Source organism: Python bivittatus, unplaced genomic scaffold (genome assembly GCF_059951505.1).
Source record: "Python bivittatus isolate LINGU-HERP-01145 unplaced genomic scaffold, Pbiv_v1 ctg000080_np1212, whole genome shotgun sequence".
NCBI classification, from domain to species: domain Eukaryota; kingdom Metazoa; phylum Chordata; class Lepidosauria; order Squamata; family Pythonidae; genus Python; species Python bivittatus.
The window spans coordinates 18372464-18395785 of NW_028277035.1; the positions used below are offsets into that span (position 1 = coordinate 18372464).

Genomic DNA, 23322 nt, shown 5'->3' on the forward strand with positions numbered 1-23322 from the left:
ATTTCCAAATAGCTTGGGAAAATTGAAAACAAAGTTGCAAAAGTTACATAAAGTTGCATACATTGCATAAGCAGCTGGAGATTATGTCATTTGAGGAATGAGAAAATATTTTCTGTTGACATGACTGTAAGTCTTCAGTGTCATAATCACAATAATATATGTGTTGTTTGTCACATTTAATTATTTATTTGTTTCAGTGCTTAACAGATTATTATTCTGGTGTATATTCTTGTACACAGACAGGATGACATCTATGTTCAATGTGCTTTGTAGCTGTTTTCTCTTCTAGCTTCAAACACCGTATCCTGCTTCAAAGTCCAGGAAGTATTTTAAAAAAGAGTACCAAAAAAAAAATGGTTGTCTCTTTGCATGCATCAGAATAGAAACCGGGAAAGAAAAAGAAAGAGATAATGCATGGAACCCCAGCTTTTGTAGGCTGTTGATATTTTGGGAATGTTATGGGCACTCAAAGAAAATGGGTGCCATGGAATTGTCCATTCACTAGTGGCTGATCATTCTGGCACATGGTCTCCTTGAGTACTCCTTATGAGCTTTAAGCTTATCTTTATTATTTTTTCTGAGCAGGCAGGCAAAATTATGAACAAGGCATTGGGCTGCAGCTACCCATAATTTTTATTTTCTAAGAACATGCATAGGAAATTTAAGGTAATCTGGACAAGAAGATGATTTTGGGACCCGATATTTTGTTTTGCAGTATACCAGCTTCATTTATTTAAAATTAAAATAACATTTTTAAACATTTAAGGATAGAGTAAGGAAGGTGCTCAGGGAAGCTTTTGTGTGAACTCTGTTGCCTGTGAGCATCATATTGGGTAACTAGAAGGTAATGTATCCCGTCTATTAATTAATTAATTAATTAATTAAGTGGACTTATCCCCGCCCATCTCCCCGCGGCCAAGCTATAACTCCTGCATCTTCTCCCTGTAAATCAGTTGCTTAATATAGGTCCCTCCTCTCATTTAATCTCGTGGGCAATCAGTGAGATTGTATATCCTATTGTATCCTTTGGAGAAGCAATGCATTGAATCTGTTTGATGTCTCTGCTTGAATAAACAAGCACAGAGAAAGAGCAGTGGTAAATTCTGTTCTTGTTCCTGACATGCAGTATTTGTAGGAGCTGAATATTTTCAAACTCTTTAGCCCTGTTGCCTGAAATCTTACCATTCTCCATTGCAAGTCAACCTTCCCTTCAAAATTGTGAACATACTCTATATTGCGGCAAATAACATATTCATCTAATATGAAAACAAGATTGTGCCATAAATACAATAACTGATAAAAATAGAAGAAACTACTGAAAATAAAGGAATGGGTAGGAAATTGAAATAGATACAAATATCACTACTGAAAAGTCTGGATTCTTTGAAAATTAGCTTGAAGTTCATCTGCTTAATGGGAACAGCTTGAGTGTTAAATTTAATACTTCTGATGCAGTTCAATAGGAAGTTTGTTGTTCCTTTTCTTCTCTTTTCTTTTGCCTTACCTTTTGACTTTTCAGTTGCTGATGTCACATATCATCTAAATCTAGACAGTCTTAAGTAAACAGTTGGTGATTCTGGTCCATGGTGGTACTAATGACATTGGACAATGTAATTGCCTGGTCCTGAAATCTAAACTGAAGCTGTGAAACAGCAGGATGAAACACATGATTCTTAAGGTAGTGTTCCTGGCAATGCTGTTTCCCATGCAAGTCTATCTAGGCAGGCAGGGTTCCAAGATTTCAATGTGTGGGTGAGATGGTGATATTAGGTAGAGAGGTTTAGATGCTTTTGGCACTAGGAAACATTTTTGGGCAAACCAAACATGTATAAGAGAGATTCTGCTTGTTCCAAATTGTATCTAGGTTGCTGGCACATAACAAAATGTTTAAAAGCCATTAAAAGTGGCTTTTAACTTTATCCAGGTTCAGGCCAATAAGCACTAGGCAGCATTTGGTTTAGAAAGGTGTAGAAATTTCATAAAAATCTTACAAAGTAGATGTAGATTAATAGGTTGACATGACATTTGGGATTTAAAATTAAAACAAAAAGTCTCTGGAAAAGGGTCACACTAACTATGCTTGAAAAAGAACATGGTGTGTATGTTTCTCTGTGCTAGCATTAGAAGTCTCTGAGCCAAGGTGGGAGAATTAGAGTAGTTGGTTGTGAACAAGAACATGGATATAGTGGATATAATAGAAGCCTGGTGAAACTGATAATCAGTGTGACATGGTCCTTCCTGGGTAAAGACTTAATTGAAAGGAAAGAGTGTTTTGGGAGAGGAACTACTCTTGATAACAAGGAAATTATAAATCTGGAAGACTGGATCTTTTCATTGAATTACAATAGGTGGCAACATCTGTCACAGATATAAATTAGATCTAGGGATGCACTACCACTGATTGAAATGCTAAGGGTGATATTGGGATGATGAAAGGAAACAGAGAGGCATGCAAAGAAGTTCTATAATGAGGGACTTGAATTGCCCTTTCTTAGACTAGGTACATTTGTGCTCAGTATATGGCAAAGGAATCAATATCCTAAATAGCTTTACTTTGGAATGGTTAGGAAATTAAAAGCCTGTCTTAATAACCCCTCCCCCCCACACACACACATACACACATGGATTATATAGTCTAGCAGAAAATTTGATACTAAAAGAAAAAGAAAATAATTTGAGAAATATACTATAAAAATATCATGGGAAACAATGTGCTCTTTAAGAAATATAATTGAAGCAGAATGCCACCCAAGGAAGCAGTTAGACAATTAAAGGCAAAGGAGTGAAAGGGATGTTCAAGGAGAATAGGGAGATTATACAGAAACTGAAATATTTTTTCCCCCCATCTGTATTACAGAAGGGATAAGACACATAACTGAGCCTATGCTGACTTTTTCAAGGAAGGAATCAGAACAAACAATAGAAGATATTCTGAGATATCTTGAGGTTAAGGGCTTTAAAGGGATTCTTGATCTTCTCCTTGAAAATGGTACAGATATGCTCAAGATTTCATCATGCCAACTGGATACTTTGTCCTTGCAATTTAGCCTTGAAACTTGCACATGCGCTGTTTATGGTCTGTTCCATAGTCAGCCTCAGCTGAGCTCTTCCATCTCCTTGTATCAATAATATAATCTGATGATGTCTGTATATACATAGGTGCTGTTTGGTTGTTTAAAGAATGTATTAGAAATGAAGACATAACTAGATTGGCAGAAACTGATAAGTCATTCTCCTGCTTCATTTCCGTGTCCTAGACCATACAGTCCAACTATTTGTTCCTCTCTATTATTTCCAACTTTGGCATTCCAGTCTCCAACCACAAGCAGCACAGCTTGTTTGCATGATTTGTAGATTTCAGATTGAGCTTGACCATATAAAATTGGTCAACTGCTTTCTCTTCTGCTTCAGTGGTCGGAGTATAAACTTCACATTAAAGGGTGTCTGCAAAATCCAATTGATATTATTCAATCATTGTCATTGTACCCAAGTACTGTTGTTGCTATACTCTTCCTGATTATGATAGCAATACGGTTCCTTCTTTATATTTTGTGCCCTAAGTAGTAAACAAAAGGTTCTTCTGAGTGTAGGGGCCAAATTCAGGTCATTTCAATTTGCTGTTGCCTAAGATGTCAGTATGTAGTTCATTAATTTCCTCTTTCACTATGTTGAGCTTTCCCATCTTCATGCTGCTTACATTCCATATTCCCAGTATAATTCTATCTTTGTAGCTTCAGATTTTCTTTTTCTGTATATCAACATCAGCAACTAGACATCAGAAAGGTTTTAATCTAGCTGTGTCATAAATACCATTAATACTTTGAAAGATGCTCAGCTCTTCCTCAGTAGCATGTTGACTGCCATCTGACCTGAGGGACACATCATCGGACACTGTATTTTTAATCTATCTATCTATCTATCTATCTATCTATCTATCTATCTATCTATCTATCTATCTATCTATCTATCTATCTATCTATCTATCTATCTATCTATCTATCTATCTATCTATCTATCTATCTATCTATTTATTTACAGGACTTATATGGCCATGTATTTCATACAATGACTCTAGGCAGCTCACCACATAAAACATAGTCAAAACAAAGGTACCTTTCCCCCCAGATGCCAGACCAAACATCCTCACAACTCATTTCCCTCCATCCTAGCCCAATGCTTGGGAGAAGAGCCAGGTCTTCACAGCCCTCCAGAAGGCTAAAAGAGTAGGGATCCCTCTGATCTCTGGTGGGTGGCTGTTCCAAAGGACTGAGTGGCCACCAAGAAAGCATGCCTCTGAGGTCCCATCAGATGGCAACATTTAAGGGAAGGGGCCTGGAGTGCACCCACCCTATGTAATCTAGTAGGACAGGCAGATACCCTAAGGGAGAGGCAGTCCCACAAGTAACCTGACCCTGTGCCATGTAGGGCTTTAAAGGTGATAACCAGGACCTTGAACTGCACCAAGAAAACAGTTGCAATCTAGTGCAGCTCATGCAGCAGTGGTATTACTCAGGTGAACCGTGGGGTACCCAAAACTGCACGTGACACTACATTCTGGACCAGTTGCAGCTTCTGGATGATCTTCAAGGGCAGCCCATATAGAGTGCATTGCAGTAATCCAAACAGGAGGTGACTAAGGCATAGGTGACTATGAGCAAGGCCTCCCAGTCCAGGAATGGGTGGAATTGGCATAGAAGATGGATTTGTGCAAAGGCCCCCCTGGCCATGGCTGCCACTTGCTCTTCCAGCAGAAGCTGTGAGTCCAAGAAGACCCGCAAATTGCGGAACAGATCTGTACGGGGGAGCTTTACCCCATCCAGAGTCAGAGATGTCAACTCTCCTGACCCTGGGGGCCAAAATCCCTCAACCACTCCCTCTTGCTAGGGTTGAGTTGCAGCCAGTTTCTCCCCATCCAGGCCCTTACAGCCTCCAGTCATTAAGCCTGCACATGAACAGCAACATTTGCCTGGCATGGGGTAGATACATATAATTGGGTATCATCAGCATACTGATGATACCAAATCCCATGCCAGCAGATGACTTCTCCCAGTGACTTCATATAGATGTTAAATAGGAGGACAGAGAGATCTGAGCCCTGAGGCACCCCATATAACATGACCCTAGGCTGGACCTCTCTTCCCCCACCAGCACTGACTGGTACCAGCCATGGGGAAAGGAGAAGAACCACTGCAAAACAGTGCCCCCCACTCCCAGTCCCCAGAGCTGGTCCAGCAAGATGCCATGGTCAGTGGTATCAAAAACCACTGAGAGATCCAGAAGGGCCAGGATGGATGCACCACCCCCATCCCAAGCCCTCCAAAGGTCACCCACAATTGTGACTAATGCTGTCTTAATACTGTAGCCCGGCCTGAGTCCTGACTGAAAAAGGTCCAGATATTTCACTTTATCCAAGGCCCTCTGTAGCTGGGAGCTTACCACCCTCTCAAGAACTAGGTTGGAAACTGGATGGAAGTTATCCAAAATCATAGGGTCCAAGGGTGGCCTCTTGAGGAAGGGGCAAACCACCACCTCTTTCAAGGCTGGCAGAACCACCCCCTCCCTCAAAGAGGCATTTACCACCACTTGGACCCAACCACGTACCACCTCCCAGGAGGCCTTAACCAGCCAGGAGGGGCATGGGTCCATGGTTCTATCCATATAATTTCCTGGTAAAATACAGGAGTAGTTTATTATTATCTTATCCTGGGCAGTATGCAATTATGCCTTTGCCATTGTTGCTCAACTGATCATCCACCTCTCACATCTTCCTATATGGCTGCTGCCTGATATAAGTATATGGTTGCTTTAGCTAGGTAGTTGGGATGGCCTTCATACCTTGGGCGACCCTGCTGGGAGTATATATTCTTGAAGTACACTCCCAGCATTCTTCTCTCATCTCTGCCAGGAACCACTAAAACCCCTACCCCACCCCAGCTCTGCCAGATTGTTAGCAAGTTAAAATAAACCACAGAGGAGAAATAGATAACCAGTGTTCTCAATGGGTGGAAACAAGAAGGATTTGTAATAGGACCAGTGCTTTTGAAATTTTTCATAAATTACATGGACTTATAGATAAGCAGTGAGTTGGCCAAATTTGTGGATGACACCAAACTGGTTGTGAACACTCCAGAAGATTGAGTAGTCAGCAGTATGGTTAATTAATTGACTTATGTAAGTGTAAAATGATGTTAGTTGGTCAAAAAGCCTCATTTCGCATATAAACTGATGGGAAATGAGCTATCTATAACTAACCAGGAAAATGTTCTTGAGTCATACAGTGGACGACTCAATAAAGATGTTGATTTAATGTGTGCTGCCTGTCAAAAAGGCAAAATCCATGCTACACATCATTAAGAACAGGACTAAAAATAAAATGGCAGACTTTATAATACCTTTACTCAAATCCATGTATGTCCATCTTTGGAGTACAGTTGTACAGGCATATAATTCTGGTTGTGATGATTTAAAAAGCACATGTTAGAAAAATGTACAGAAGGGCAACCAAATGATTAAGTGTCAATAGTTATAGAGCTTCCCTAAACCCTGCCCCACTCCACCTTGGTATGATGTTATATGATGATGTAGCTGTATTTCTGAAGGGCATTGTGGAAGGAGAGATGACAGGTTGTGAGTTGGCTGTAGCAAAACCAAGAGAAAAGGGAAGGGAAGGGAAGGGAAGGGAAGGGAAGGGAAGGGAAGGGAAGGGAAGGGAAGGGAAGGGAAGGGAAGGGAAGGGAAAAATGCTGCATCATAATTTAAGAAGCTTACAAGTAGTTTTAGCCCTCGACGCTTGAAAATAGTTTTGGGCCTCAAAGTTATTTCATGTTCTCTCTTCCCCTGAATGTCAAACCAAAAACATACTAAAGAACTTGAACTTTATGTTCAGATTTAGAAAGAGTTCATATCTGTTACTAATTTTGAGTTGTCTTGCCAGCAGGATGGCATAACCATAGTAAGTATCTGTAATATAAGAACTGATTTTCATTTTAAACTTTTTTCTTGTTATGCCTGGTTTTGCAATAGGAAAGTACTTTCTCCTGAGTGCTTTTAATTGGTAAGTCAACTGTAACTGAATTTATCAATTTCATTGATACAGAGAAGGTCTTTCAAGAGTAGCGGAATTGCTGGCGCTGGTACATGGGTATTATGCTAAGATTATTCTGATTGGACCAAAAGAAAGGTTTTCACAGTGCCTATAGCATCAGCTATATTTAGGTGTATGTTATTTTGAATGGTCTAGCTGAAAGAGGGAAACCCTAGTTTGAAGCAAATGTTTTATGTAACTAAGGATCCATGAGAGTTGCAGGGTGACTTTCCTTTGCTACAGGGTTTTCACAGGTTTTAAAATTGGCATACTACCAAAATGTAATTGCTTACCAATAACTGACATAATAGTGTACACACCCAAACACTATGTGATTTTGGCTTAGTATGTTACATGGAGTAATCAAGAAATCCTGCTTTTAGTACTATGTATATATTCACCCAATGCAAACAGTGTCTGTAGCAAACTGTGATAATGACAAAACAATGTCATGTATGTAAAGTTACCATGCAAATGCCACAATTATGGACTGGCATCTGTTGTGAGGCAAATATGCAATCATAGCAACTTGTTGATGGCATCATTAAGCATGTGTCATCATCATGCACACGTTATTCCTGCCCCCTGCCCAACTTTCCCTTCTCTATACCTATCAACAATTGTGTACGTTTTCAGCCTTGTATGTATTATAGATTTATGCTAGGACAGATGATAGATACTGTTATGGGAGACATCTCAACTAAATGTATCTTGATATTGGACTGCATCCCTAATTTGAATCATATTAAACATACAGATAAGGAAAAGTAGGGCTTCAGTATAGTAGATATTTCTTCTAACAAATGCCTATGTAGTAATCCTCGATAAATATAGAAAGTGTGACTGGTCACGTGAATGAGGATGTATCTCAGTTAAAAATACAGAACAGCTGCTTAGAAGAATGTGATTTAAATGGATGTGCATATGAAGTGGATCTTTTCCCCGTATATTTCAAACTCTGTGATAACTTTGCAAGATAAGTATCTGCACATGTTTCTTTATGTAGGAGTTAATGTTCCTTAAGTTGCAATGACATTTGAGCTGGAAGTGGATGCTTCTATGATTGATATTTTTGTTTTTAGGAGTGAAGCTCCCTTATCCTCTGAGGGGGAGATCTAAATATATTTGCTCTTCCATTCCTTAGAGAGAACTGTTATTTATTTGGTTATGAATCAAGCATTTAAACATATTTTTAGCTTACCTCTGTTTCTTTTATACATCATCCTAGCTGTACTTGATATGAGAAGTGCAAATAACCTAAATTACTTTGCAGCATTTATATCTTGTCAGGTTTCCTGCTTCAGAAAATATGCAAGAAAAATGATTATATGTCATATTCATCTAGAAGGTGATGAGTTTCTTATAATTATGAAGGTAGACATAATGAGATGAAAATATTATTTCTTTGATCTGCCTGTGGAATTCCTTCCCCCATTTTGCTAAGTTGGGTTAACATTCCCCCTGCCCCGAGCCTCAATGAAATTTGCTCCCATAATGGGTGCTTTTTTGTTTTAAGTTAATATTGGATGTTGTTCTTTTGTTTTAATTGTTGACTCCCATATAATACTGGGCAAAGAATTAAATGGCAAAACTGTCATTGATGTTTGTGGTCATAGAAAACTGTCTGACTGTCACATGCACATGGGTAAACAATTAAAAATCCTTTCTCTTATTAAACAAAATTCTATTCAGTGCAATTATTAATTCATCATTATTTAACACTCTTGTTTTTCTCCATTTTAAATCTCCCTCTGTGTGTGTCTTTCTCTGTGTATCTGCATAATTATTTTTATATGCACTTTTCTCTAAAGCACATTGCACATCTGCTTTGGAATAGAAAGGTAATTTAAAAATAGGTATCTTGATTTTAGGTGAAATTGACTGTGGTCTTTTCTAGATGATATTTATTTTTCTACTGTTTTCTGTAGTAATGGGTAGCACTTACATTTAAAAAAAAACACTATATAGATGAAGAAAATCTACTCATTGACTGAAGTCATAGCCCATTAAGCAATTTTGGAAGTTCCTTCTAATATTTAGTGAGCACTGTTAAACATTTTGCCAGAAAATGTCTGATGTATATGATAGTTCAATATATCATTTCCTGTGCAGTGAGCAGCTTTAGCAAGGAATCTATAAGAGCAGGAATATGAATCTTGAATATTTGATAAGCAGGAGTGAAACAATGTCCTTGATCTCAGTATGCGAGTAGATTGTCAATCAGCTTGCGATTTGACTTAAGGTAAATGACATTTCTTTAAACTATGTTCTTACTTATAGTTTAACCCAATTAAGTTAACACTACATAACATTGGCTGACAAATATGTCCATGTTCTACGTTTCACCTAGTGTATTCCAGCGTGATAAATAATGAGAAAATAGGTTGTTACATGTATGGAGATATTTAAGCTTTTCCATCTCTTACACACACACGTATACTATAGATCTGCATTTTTTCTGACTTGTTTGTCTAATCTATTGTAAAATTCTGATGGAACTAACTTGGGATTATATGCTACTTTCTAAAAATATGTCACTTGATTTTTAAATCATTTTTAATATTTTAATATATCCCTGTTCTTTTTTTCTTTGAAACTGATTTTGTTAAGTGGCTTGGATATTTTTAGTGAAATGGTAGTTGATAAATATTTCTAAATTAAACAAACACACACACACACACACACACACACACACACATATATATATATAAACTGTGTGTATTTGGCATTATTATTATAACCAAAATACAGAACCAACTGGTTCATGGTTTTTTTTCCTTTTTCCTCTGCAGAATCCTCTTCAGATTTTAAATAGATTTTTCATGTGTACCTCTCTGTAATTTTGTTTTTGTTTTTTATAACAATAACATGAAATAAATTTTGTGTGTCATTTTTTGAGCAATGCTATACTGTTCCACAGTATATTTTAACTTGGTCATCCTGTACAAGAATGTTTGCTCCTTCCTTCCTTCCTTCCTTCCTTCCTTCCTTCCTTCCTTCCTTCCTTCCTTCCTTCCTTCCTTCCTTCCTTCCTTCCTTCCTTCCTTCCTTCCTTCCTTGCACAAACCAGCATATACAGTGTTCCCTGTTAGGTAGGTTGGGCTGAGAGAAAATGATTAACCCAGTCATCCAGTGAGCTCTGTGGCTGAGGGTAGACTAGAACATGGATCTCCACAAGGCCAACACAAGGAATTACTACTGTATGTTACTGAATGTTGGAAATGTTGGTGTTTGAACAAAAACTTTCCATGGTACATAGAATGCTTCCTGTGAATATATATATATGTATATATATGGAAAAGTGTGCCACTATTAAAATAAAATATGTTACTGCACCAGATTTGGGGTAAAACTAGTTTTAAGTCATCTTTACTTCAGTCTAGAAGACCATAATATGGAAGGGAGAAAGGTATGCACAGTTAGAACACACACACACACACAGAGTATATATACATATACATACATACATATATATGTGTGTGTGTGTGTGTATAAAAATTCTTTATACTGCAGTGTGATTTAACTGACCATGCCAGCTAGTTCTTCATGAAAAAGCAAGCAAATAATAATTATAAAAATAGCTTGCCAGTTCCATTAAGTGATAGGTTGCTGTTAAACAAATTGAAACAATTCAAGTTATGCCTGCCTTTATCTGTGTGATTTGCACAAGTGCCCAGGAATGTAGTCCTTTATTGTTAATCATAACTATCTGGTTGCATGTCACAGAACAATACTGAAACTTCAATAAGTTGTTTTCCTGCATGTTGAGAAGAATTCATTCATATATCAACAATTCTTAGCATATTCAGGCAAAATATACCAGTGCTGTCATTTCCATAGCACTATGAGAACTGAGAGTGGCTTGCCAAAAGCTAGCCAGAGAATTCAAATCCAGTTCAAAGTTTGTTTTGCTTTGTTTTGTTTTCCCCCTCCCCTCCCTCTCATTTTCTTAACTTGGAAATTTCAGGGAGATTCACTGGTCTGTCTTACAAATTTCCATAAGCAACAATGTTTACTAATAGAATATTCTGTTATACAGTGATTATGTTATTATGTTACAAGTCATAAAGATCTCATTTTCAGAGATGGCTGTTATTGAGTTGGCATGCTATAGTGAAACGATAGTCAAGGAATCTTCAGGACAGCTTGAATAACATTGAGACTTTGACTTAACAAGGGTCCTGCTGTTTGCTTTTGATCAGTAATAGCGAGATTCTATCCAATCTTGAAGTAGCACTTTTTTATTACCAAGGTACAGCCATTGCTTATGCAGTGACCATTAAACAACCCATGTAAGTACAGTTACACGCAGTCTTCTATGAAAGTATTCAATGAAAGAGTCCACTGGAGTTGGGCAGCTAATAAATTTAAATAAAGAAAATAAAGAAAAAATAAAATAAAATAAAAAAGTATCACTTGTTGGATCAGAAATGGAAAATGAAGCTGTCATTGCCTGTAGTGCAAGTTTTGGTATGAATAGCTGTCACTTTCCATAGCAATAAGGCTACCAACATCTGGAGAATATTGTTCAATTTTTCACCAGTAAGACCAACTATTGTTATCTAGGATATAAGATAAATCTGCATATTTTGCTAAACAACTGGGTTGATCACTTATTTTACTAACTTCATTGAGACAGTGTGGCTTAACTGATTATGCTGAATTTTGTGGCATTGTATTCTGTGTTTGAAAACTTACCCACTAGGCCTATGATTGCATAATGATTCCCTACTCCCACCCCTGTGAATCACTTACATTTAAGATTCATAGCATTTTCAGTGCTATCATTAAAATCAGATCATAGGTTGGATTCTAATCTTAAATGTTAATCAAAGCGTTCTTTCCACAGAAACAGCAGTGCGTTCTTCATGGATCTGAATGTTTTCACACAGGCATGTTTATTCAAATAGCCTTTTATCTTAAAAAAAAAACAAAAAACAACCCTCATAGATGTCTGTTGCAAAACAAGTTTATCAGAGGAGACTTGAATTGCCATTGAAAAGGAAATAAAAAAAAGTAGGCCATGCACATCACTGATAAACATGAAAATTTCATTGGTGGAACCTTCTATCCCCTACCAGAGTGACCTTGCTTGGTGGAAAGATGACAAAGTGCTTTCCTGGCTGTGCCTGTCAGCAATGCAATCGTAGCACATTTGACAAATCGCTCACATTAAATTGGGGGGCACTTTCGGCAGCATTGGCGTCCCTATCCATCAGTCCTAATTACTACACAAACATCAACCATGGCACAGAACACATTTGTCAGAAGGAGTAAAAAGCAGTTGTTAGTAAGAACACTACTGTCATACTAATGGACTAAGGCTTGTTGCTTTGTGACTTGCAGGAGCCAGCAAATTTGCAAAACAATAAAATTAAAAAGCATACATTTTATAGCTTGGCTAGCGTTTCCTGAAACTTTTTTTGCTAGTTTTCCATGCCCCAAAGGAACAGGTCCTCTTTAAAAGAGAAAAGAACTGCATGTCCTTACTTGGTGAATAGAAATGTCAAGTCTTTTGAGGCTCATTGTCTGGTTAAAATGCTGTCTTAACTGAAACAAGAATATTGTACTGGGCAATGTGGTTCTTGCAGTAAAAGGGATTCCTGTTGTCATTATGTAAAACAATTTAAGACCTTTAAGCTTGATTTAATTTCTCTGCAAGTGTAGAGGCAAGAGGAATGCATAAAGGGTCTCATTTCAAAGAAAAAAACATATGTGTCGACTCCTATTGAAGCTAAATATGATTTGTATTTGCTTTTGATTTTTAAAGAAAAACTGGAGGCCTATTTGTCTAGATTACAGTCTTTCAACAAATAAACCATAACTGTTCCATTCACTCAGTCATAAAATCAATATCCCTTCACTCATTTATAGAACTCAAACATAGAAAGAAGGATGATGGTAGATTTTAGTTGGGGCTGAGATCTCAAGAGTCAAGCCTAGGGTGCAACCAGATTTCCATTGGGGGGGGGGGGGAAGAGGTAAGGTGACCATCATTCTTGAAGATATTTTGGAAACCTATTTCCATATATCAGTTGTTCAGATTTTGTAAGATTTGTTGGAACTAATCAGGAGCATTGAAGCATAGCAAATGACATTACGAACATTGAATTGCTAGTAGGGCTTTGCAAAGGTTTAATTTAGAAATTTGATTTGAAGGCAGTTTGATCAAATCCCCAAACTGAACTGATTTTCCAAATTGACTGTTCAGATCAAATTACTGAATCAAATCAAAGGCATTAAAATCAGAAACCTCAGTTTTTAACAAAGAGATTAGGAAAATTGAATTGACCTGATTGGACACTTTGAATCAAAGCATCAAATTGACACAATTTTCCAAAATTTTGCAGTAGGGTTGAATCAACAATGTATGTTCAATAAATTGCATAATCCTAGCTGATGTACTAAATCCTACTCTAAAACTGAGCGTGCTTCCACACTGAAACCCAGGATTTGTAGGATGGATAGATAGATAGATAGATAGATAGATAGATAGATAGATAGATAGATAGATAGATAGATAGATAGATAGACAGACAGATGGATGATGGGGGGGGAAGAGAAGCAGCATAATTACAGAGAATGGCCCTACAGACAGGACTGCTGTACAGCTTTCTGAGACTTTCTTTACCATGATACTCCTGGAAAAAGAAAGAAAGAAAGAAAGAAAGAAAGAAAGAAAGAAAGAAAGAAAGAAAGAAAGAAAGAAAGAAAGAAAGAAAGAAAGAAAGAAAGAAAGAAAATTATGTGCTTTGTCTACTGAATTTTATCTTGCAAGAGAAATTGGGAAGATGATTTGTGATTTTGCAATGAAAAAAAAAAACAAGAAAAGCACTGAAAAAAAACAGTTCATAAAATGTTTGCAGCTGGGTTAGTCCATTACCATAAAAAGAAAAGTCTAAATATCAACAGGGTTATATCTTTGTTAAGACAAACAAAAATTTTAAAAGCAGCAGTCTTTTTATTACAATTCTTCAGGTTGAATTATACCTAAAAAAGGAAAAATAAAAAAAGGAATGTTTCAAGAAACTTGGTAAAAGCCCTCCAATGTTGGCCAAGGATTTCCTCTGGGAAATGGAGGAAAAGTAATTTCAGAATTAAAACATAAATATTTATGTTATTATTTGTGATTTTCCTGAAGTGAAAGGAACCATAGTATAGGTGGATGAGGCACATTTCTAGCACAGTTGAGCCCTCTCTCTCTCTCCCTCTCCCTCTCCCTCTCTCTCTCTCTCTCTCACACACACAATAATTTTTTAATGATAAATTAACTGTTTAATCCAAAATGCTGTTCAGCAATACCTAATTTTTATAGTATGATCAGACGTTCAGTTATATTCCTTTGATATAATTCCAGCTAATAACGATCTTGATAATAGCAGTCTTGATTATTAATACGAAAATATCTCAGGCAACTGAAGCATACACATACTAAGGGACAAGAACATTAAAGCAGATTCTGGCAAGCAAATACTAACGTGCAGTCACATTAATGTAAATGTGAAGTAGCTTAGTAAATTGCAGGCTGAAATTTACTTGTAATGTCACAAATCTCTGTGACAGCTTCCCTGTTAAGTGTAAAGGCTATAATATAATTATATATCGAGTGAAAAACATAAACTGTGATCTGGAAATATTAAATAGACTTAAATCCATTAAAATTAATACAGTTTCAAGAAACAGGAAGGAGATGTGTACAGGTGAGTTTGTAAAGCTTAACAATACAATCATGTACATGTCAACTCAGAAATAAATTCCAATGAATTCAGTTGGTCCTTCTCCCAGGAAAGAAAGTGGAAATTGCAGTTTAAAACTTTGAAATTCACGGAATTTTCAGCTTTAGTCCAAAATATACAATTGGCTTTTGTGTCTTGGAGCCTTCCAGATGTAGGGACATAATAATTCACTGCTGTTGCCAAAAAAAAAAAAAAAAAAGATTTCCCCTCATCTCACATAGTATCAAATGCTGGGCAATCACCATAACCCAATCAAAGGCAGTCAATAGCCTAGCTTGTCAGGTTCGGTCAGCACGGGGCTTCGGGGAAGCTCGTAGCCAGCGAACTCCACAGGCGGCAGCTAGCGAGGAAAAGAGGAACTGAAAGCGCCGCTAATTAACGGGCCACCTGCGCCCAGCCAAACAGGAAAACCGCAGCGGAAGCTTTTAACTATAAACTGATAACGGCGCGAGCCAACAATGAACGGGGCCGCAGGCAGCGAAACAAGATCGCGCGCAGCACAGAACCCGCGGGCTTGCACGTAACGGGGAGGGACCAACCCAAGCCGGGGGGGACTGCCCATCAAGGACAATGGACCCTGACCGAACCTGCCATCATGGACAATCAAGGGGGATTATTGGGGGGCCAATAATCCGCAGCAGCAACGTGATCGCGGGGCGGGAAAAAAGTGCGGGAAGGGGGGAATATAACAAGTGATGCAATTGTACCAAGCCAGTCCTGGCTTTGCTTGTGACTACTACGTTACGCATGAGTAAACCTTCTTTGTGAACCACACGTGTCACGAGAGTTTCTCTGTCGAACGGGGCAAATCTCACATAAAGCCAGGACTCACATTGAGTGCTACCCGGTACACACCGAGGAGCGCTCACCTTTCTTTCCCTGCAGCCAAGACCGGAGAGGAATTGATTAACGGCACCAGGAGATGGCAAGCGATGGGGAAACCGCGTGCCAGCTGGGCTACCAGGAGCCCAGATCCGAAGGCGTGATGGCGGGACCAGTCCGGGGCGAATGGCGCACGGACACAGCCAAGAGGGCGCCAGAGGACGGGTGGTCGTTCGGCGGGGGCAGGAGCCCCAACGGGTCGCCAGCATGGGGGGTCGCGACGAGTAGTGACTCGGAACCTGAGGCCCGAGAGCGTGAGGAACGATTCACCCGACTGGAGGCCAAGATCGAGCAGTGGATGGATGCTGTCCAAGTGATGTTGCAGGCCATCTTCCGGTGGGGCAAGGCCCCAGGGGCAGAGTCGCAGGCGAAGAAGGAATCGGGCGATACCGGCAGCAGTGAGGATACGACCTCAAGAAACTGCACGGAGCCTAGACCAGAGGTTGCGCAGATGACTCCAGTCCCTAGCGTGAGGAAGAGGGGACCCACAACCACGGCCAGTTCGCGGGGCGCCAAGCGGGCGCTCAGCAGCGGGACGGAGCCAGAGGGCTTGACGGGACGTGCGGTTCCCGGGAGCAGCGGCGCAGGGTCCAGGAGCCAGGAGCCGGAGGAGAGGCTGGATGGGCTGGAGGGCGACCTCCAGCAGCAGACGACAGCTGTACCGGGCATGCGGGAGGCATGGAGTGGCGGACCCAGGGCCCCGGCTGGGGCAGCCGCAGAGGGCGGCGTGGAGACCAGGCTAGCAGAAGTGGTCAGCCTGACGGGGAGCGCGAAGGGAGGTCGGCGGCCAGCAGAAGCGCCCCGATTCAGGAGCTCAAGGAGCGAGCTCTTGGGGCGCCCCAAGCCACTAACCTATCTCCCTGTGCAGGACAGGCTCCACTCAGAGATCCAGGGGGGAGCACCCACTAGGGACGACCTGGAGGCTCTAGTGAAGTGGAGCTGGCTGGTGGAGACGGCGGGGGATGCCGGAGACCCGGGGAAGCGAGAGGCGCGAGCCCCGATACCAGCCACAGCGGACCAAAGTGAGGCGGCACCGGAGGCGAGACGCAGGAGCCGACGGCAGAGGATCGAGGTTGGAAACGTCCGGCAGACTGCAGGGACCTGCTACCGGTGTGGAGGCAAGGGGCATCGGATGGTGCAGTGCCCCTCGAGGCAGGGGGTCTTGGCGAGCTGCACAAAGGACGGGGGCCGGCGATTCCCGGCTATAAGGGACCCCGACCGATCCTGGGAGGAGACAGCAGCTAGTGGAGCGGTGTGCAGCGGAGCCGGCTGGCTCACGAGGAAGCCCGGCTCTGCGAGGAGGGGAGAGCGAGCCAGCGGGAGGCGATGGCCGGCGACGCTGAGGCGCACCCCAGAGCAGCCAACGGAGTGGCAGCATGAGGAAGGGCGGGACAGAAGAAGCTACTCGCCCATGAGGATCAGGGTCCACCTCAAGGGGGTGAGATCAGAAGCAGAGGCGAAAGTCGATGCCTTGCTGGATTCGGGATGCACCCACTGCCTGATCCACCCAGTACTGGCATCCGCGCTGGGGCTCAGCGTGAGGAGACTCAGGAAGCCCCTCGCACTCAGCCAGTTGGATGGATCGACGGCAGGGGGGGAACCGGCGCAGTATTGCACTGAGCCGGTCGGTTTGACAGTGGGGACAAGCCGGGAGGAGCTAGGCTTAGTAGTTGCCCCGGGGGCCGGCCATGCACTAGTGCTGGGGCTGGCATGGCTTACACGCCAGAACCCGCACATCGATTGGGTGGCCAAGACGGTGCGGTTCGGCGGCACCACCGAGCAGACGGGGTCGAGCTGCGGAGGTGGCACGAGAACAGGGGGCCCCACAGAACCCGGCGAGGTGGCGGCTGGGCGACGGCGAGCCGAGGGCCAGCGAGCTGCAGCAGCGGCGGCAATAGAGCCCGGGAAACCAACTGCACACGCGGCGAGGGCGGCGCCGAGGGAGACCGGCAGAGGAGCCGAGGCGGCAAGCGCACGAGAGAGCGTGGCAGCAGAGACGGTGCGATTCGACGGCACCACCGGGGAAGCCAGGTTGAGCCGCGGAGGCGGCGCGGGAGCTGAGGACCCCACGGAGCTAGGCGAGGTGGCGACTGCGCGACAGAGAGCCGAGGGCCGGCAAGCCGCAGCAGCGACAGCAGCGGGGCCCGGGCGACCAACCGCCCGTCAGGCGAATACGAGGACGGCGCCGAGGGCGACCAACAAACGAGAGGGGTCAGAGACCGCCGAGGTGGCGGTGGCATCGACGACGAAGGGCCCCGCAGCAACACAGGGGTCGGCTACAGCAGAGACGGTGGCAGCGGGACCCGAGGGCCCCGTGGCAAAGCAGGCGGCGATCACACTGGCATCAAGAGCGGGGGCAGGAGCGGCGCCGGGAGCCGACTGGTCCGCGCCAAGCGTGAGTGAAGCAACCGGCGATAGACCGGGACCTGGCCGCGGCCAGGGGAACCTGGAAGGTTGTAGGACACTGAGGGAGCCGCCGCTCGAATCCAGGGACCCAACAAGGACGACCCAGCTGGAGGCGAAAGGCGGAGCCCAACCCCCAAGGGAGAAGCAGGGGAAGGGAGCCGAGCCGGAGCTGAGGCGGCGCTGTGCAGAGGCGAGCGAGGGAGACCCCTGGTTAGTAAATAACAAGGACTCCCTGAAGAAACAAGGGACCTGCTGGGAGCACAAGGGGAGGCTCTACGTTCCAGAAGCTTGCCGGGTGGATGTGCTCCGGAGAGGGCACGCCGAGGACACTACGGGACACTGTGGGTTTGTTAGGACTTTCCACCTCCTGCGTGAACAGTTCTGGTGGCCGTCTCTCCGGAGGGATACGAGGGAGTACGTGGCCAGCTGCTCGACGTGCGCAGCGGCGAAGGAAGGGAAGGAGGGGAAGGAGAACCTTCGGGGACCCATCCTATAAGTGACTTAGCCAAGGAAAGGCACACCGTTATGGCAGATGGGGGGGGCAACACCCTAGTAGCCCAATTAAGAGGGGGACTTGTCTTCAGGGGGGCGGTATGTCAGGTTCGGTCAGCACGGGGCTTCGGGGAAGCTCGTAGCCAGCGAACTCCACCGGCGGCAGCTAGCGAGGAAAAGAGGAACTGAAAGCGCCGCTAATTAACGGGCCACCTGTGCCCAGCCAAACAGGAAAACCGCAGCGGAAGCTTTTAACTATAAACTGATAACGGCGCGAGCCAACAATGAACGGGGCCGCAGGCAGCGAAACAAGATCGCGCGCAGCACAGAACCCGCGGGCTTGCACGTAACGGGGAGGGACCAACCCAAGCCGGGGGGGACTGCCCATCAAGGACAATGGACCCTGACCGAACCTGCCATCATGGACAATCAAGGGGGATTATTGGGGGGGCCAATAATCCGCAGCAGCAACGTGATCGCGGGGCGGGAAAAAAGTGCGGGAAGGGGGGAATATAACAAGTGATGCAATTGTACCAAGCCAGTCCTGGCTTTGCTTGTGACTACTACGTTACGCATGAGTAAACCTTCTTTGTGAACCACACGTGTCACGAGAGTTTCTCTGTCGAACGGGGCAAATCTCACATAGCTTACGTATTCAGATTTAGAAGAAAAGAGTTGGCCTACATAGTGCCTAGAAAATTCTCCCTTACTGAAATTAATACTCATGCCTTTGTTGCCACTGAAAAAAACTCTGATAGGCTGCCTGACCAACCAACCCCTGCCGCCCAGTAGGCTGCAGGTGGACAGTCTTTCTGCAAGCCTTTACAATAGCTGATGACCAAATGAGGGGGGGCGGGGAAAGGTTCAGTGGAACTCTTGCCTAAGCTGTGACATTATACCAGTATGGATAAACAATAATGCTTCACACATGTTCCATGTTTGGAAACATGGCTTGTATGCCTCATATAGATCATGTAGGTGGCTCTGATTTCTTTCATTTCCCAGCTTGCCAGTCTTGGCTATGTGTAGAGGGTGGCTGTGATGTATCCTGAGTTATTTGCATATATTTCCCTTGCCCTACTGAATTCTTCTTCTAAGTTGCCTTGGACCTGGTTGTACAAAAGAGGGGACAGCTGTCTCCTTTGCTGTTGGCTTTCCTTTTTCATTAAAGGCGTTGATTTATTTACAAAAAGTGAGCATGAATTTCTTTCCATGGGCAACTTTGGGCAGGAAGACTGTAGGAGACTCTTCAGTCCTTGGCTGTGGCCCCTTCTGGTGGTGATGGTGGTGCTAGGCAGCAACTGATGAAGTGGCCGTTGTGTGGTAAAGGTTGGAAGGAACTATTTCTTACCTCTTTCCAAGAAGGGCAACCACAAGGACAGGCAGGGAGCCTTAGTAAGGGGGAGTTGTAAGTTTGAATGTGGCGTAGACTTGGGACACTGTTTAGTTGCCCTCCCCCGCTTTTTTTTTTTCCTCCTCCCTTTCCCTTCTTTGCTCACTACAGTCTGTTGGACCAGAGGAGAAAAGGTTGCTGATGTTATGAGTTTTTATTTTCAAGTGTTCTCTTGGTGCAAAAGCTTATGGCCAAGTGTGATCATGATCTCTGAGACTCTGCACTGGAATGTGCTTGAGAACAAGAGAAACCATGTGAGGGAAAGAATACAAGATTGGATTAAGTTGAAAAAGTCACTAAAAGGAAAGAAAGTGCAGGCAGTCTATTATCTTGTCCTTTTAATAAGCAGAGAGAGAAAGGGGGAAAAAATAATTTTATTTCTTTGAGGTTGAAATGACAGATTGGTCAACAAAAAAGAGGCCATTGTGATAAGCCAAAATGGCATTGTATGGATTAAATTAGTATTAGTCATTCTCTAATCAGAACTTTATTTAAAAAAAAAAAAAACAAGACCAGAAAGATTGTCTATGTTAATATGATAACCGATTAATCCATTGTGGTTCAAAATGTAGCAAGGCATAAACTTTACTAACTAAAACTCACCAGGAACCCTAAGTTTTGAACATGCTCACAGGACAATCCTTTTGGACTCCAGAGCAGAGTTTGGCCCTTGCTGTATGCCAGCACTTTGAAGCTAAGAAGATTCAGCCTTTGGGAAGGCTTCTAATGGAATAGGTATAATTTCCATAAGAGAAATTCAGTGGATCATTCAGTTCTTTGGATGTCTTAATTCAATACCTTGTGGGTGATTTCTGTAGGATCCAATAAGCACAGGGTGAGTCATAACAATATTGGTAGATTTTTTTTCAGGGCATGTCTTCTGTTTACAGAAATGGTCTGTTTTATGGGGAGTAGAGTCTGGGTCCAACACAATACTCTCTAAGAATTTTATAATAAAGCAGTAGACAAATACGTACATAAAAATGTTCCTGCCATTAAAAAAAGTAGAACAGATAGTAGAATTGAATTTGTACTGTGTACTTAAAATAGTGATATGGGTCAAGTTTAGAATGATCTGTAATCCTTAACAGAAGCGACAATATATATCATTTGTTCACCAATAAATAAATACTGCTAGTGATAAAATAGGAAATCACTTTCACATTTCCTAAATAAAGAGTCATTTCCTTCCATTTGCTGCTCCTAAAGTTTTTATTTAGACTTTTTAAGCATCAATCCAGATGCACTCAACTTCTAAGCACCACAAAGCAATTAGGCATCTCATTGCTGTCCTACCTTTTTACTATAGTAAGAAGTAGACAGTTACACGATGACAGTGGGCACTGACCATCAATTTGAGGGGAAAAGTGTTAATGCAATCCAGGCTCCATTATAGTTTGAATCAACATTCCAGTTAGTCAAAACATATGGACATCTTACTAAGTTACCATACAACATATTTTGCTTTTTTGTTGTAGTGATCAGACAGCCCTGCTTCTTATTGGGGCTCTGGGCAAAGAATCAGTAATGAACACTGTAAGCATTCACATTATCCCAAGGGCAGGTGCAAATATAACACTTATCAAAGAAAGTAAGAACAAAACAGCATTAAAATAGCCACATTTTTTTCCACAACCTGTTAAAATTAGTGTTTCGTTTACAATTTATTTGTACAGTAAGAAGTAAAAAGTAGGGTATTGTTGTGATAAGTATCTGCTTAGTACATGTTAAGAATTGTGACAACCTAGTGTTTGGTTTTTTCATGACCTGTGGAATGCCATTAAATAATTTATCTTCCATGAAGCCTGACATCATAAATACATTTAACTGATTTTGAAAATAATAGGAAAAACCCAAGAGCATTGCTCCATATACTATCTTAAGTTACGGCAGCTAAATATTTTTGCTGTGGGTTCATTATTCTAGCATCTGAGTGACCTTATAATGCAACTATGTTGAAATGCTGAACAATCAACTGAAATTTTTGCTGCCTGGGAATTCCAGGAATTTTATTTCTAAAACATCTCAAGGTTAAAATGAATGTGGAAGATATTTATATTTGTTTAAAACTGCCTAATAGCTGAAGCTTTTTGTGTAGTTTACAAGAATTTGAAATATTAATTCGGTATATGATCCTTAACTGGTCTACAAAAGTAGGATACTCATGAGATTGAGATTTAGTTGAAGAATTTAAAATTGATTGCATTTATAAATGGAAGTAGTTGGCTCCCTGGTACAGAGGTTCAAGAACAGGAGGCAATTAAGGTCAGGGAGTTAGAAATGGACAAGTCAGGGCTCATGAGCACATTCTTGCTTTGTTCTTGCAGGAAGCAACAATTTTATTCTTATTTCATTTTTTTCCATTTTGTTGAAAAATTTGAACTAGCTATTGAAAAATCATAACTTAGAAATGTAGGATTAGAAATATTCAGAAATCATTCAAATCTTAAGTAATCACTCTTTCAGAAACTTGCTATATGTTTGAACAAAAGGGGTCACCAAAATCCGGTACTCAGAATTATAATAAGAGTGTCACATAATGTTTAACAGGATTTGTATTGTCCAGATCTCCTCTGAGTTTATCATTTGTGTCAGAAAAACACAAAAGAGATTCTGGGGCATGAAGGATGGTGGAAAGAGAGAAACATTTCATTCACTGATGATGTTGATTCTACTGGTAGAAGGACACTAATGGATACAAGCCATAGTTTAACATATTGAAAATTTTGAAAAGTAATTGCAATTACAGGGAATCTGCTTTATAGCTGTATGATTGATGTCTATAATAAATACCTGGATAATTTTATTTTGTACCCAGTAGAGGGTTTTATTATGGGATACAAACTTTCCACAAATTTAAGTAGGGAATTGCCTCTATAAATATATGTTTGGATGAGGTTTAATAGTAGAATATTTGCATCAGAAGTACTTGTTAACTCTTATAAAAATAAGCAATAAAGGATCTTTACTGGCTGGGGTAATAGTTGAGGCCTGTCCCATCTGTCAGGCCTTAATATTTGTTCCTAAGTCCAGGTTCTTGGTAGCTCTCCAACTGCTGTTATTAAATGCCAGGTTGTCTGTAATAACACCATCTTCATCCAAGGTTTGACTGTAGATAAGACAGTCAATCTCTCATGTATAATCAGAACTGGGTAGGCCCAGAGGGGGAGTTCCTTTCTTAGAGATACAACTACCTAGGTTTGGGCCTTGCACCGGAAGTGAGCCTAGGGCAGGGGTGCTTGGGATGGCATTTGTCATCTGTGAGACAACAGCTTTCAGAGACACTGCTCCACAGACAACCAAGTGTGAGACCGTCTGGTTGAAGAACC

At 41.9% G+C, this 23322-nt stretch overlaps 1 protein-coding gene across 7 annotated transcripts in view; it reads left to right on the forward strand.

The window, feature by feature from the left end:
- Positions 1-7978: 7978 nt before the first annotated feature.
- TENM2 (teneurin transmembrane protein 2) overlaps positions 7979-23322 on the forward strand; it is a 586296-nt gene continuing 570952 nt past the window's right edge. For 3 of the 7 annotated variants that reach the window (XM_088133612.1, XM_088133610.1, XM_088133614.1), the window contains exon 1: positions 7979-9326. Coding sequence is in view for 2 of the 7 variants with exons in the window: in XM_088133606.1 (XP_087989732.1) it covers positions 8252-8432 (181 nt within the window). In the remaining 5 variants the exon portion in view is untranslated. The remainder of the gene's footprint in view (positions 9327-23322) is intronic. The other 4 variants (XM_088133606.1, XM_088133607.1, XM_088133611.1 and 1 more) reach the window with 3 other exon arrangements.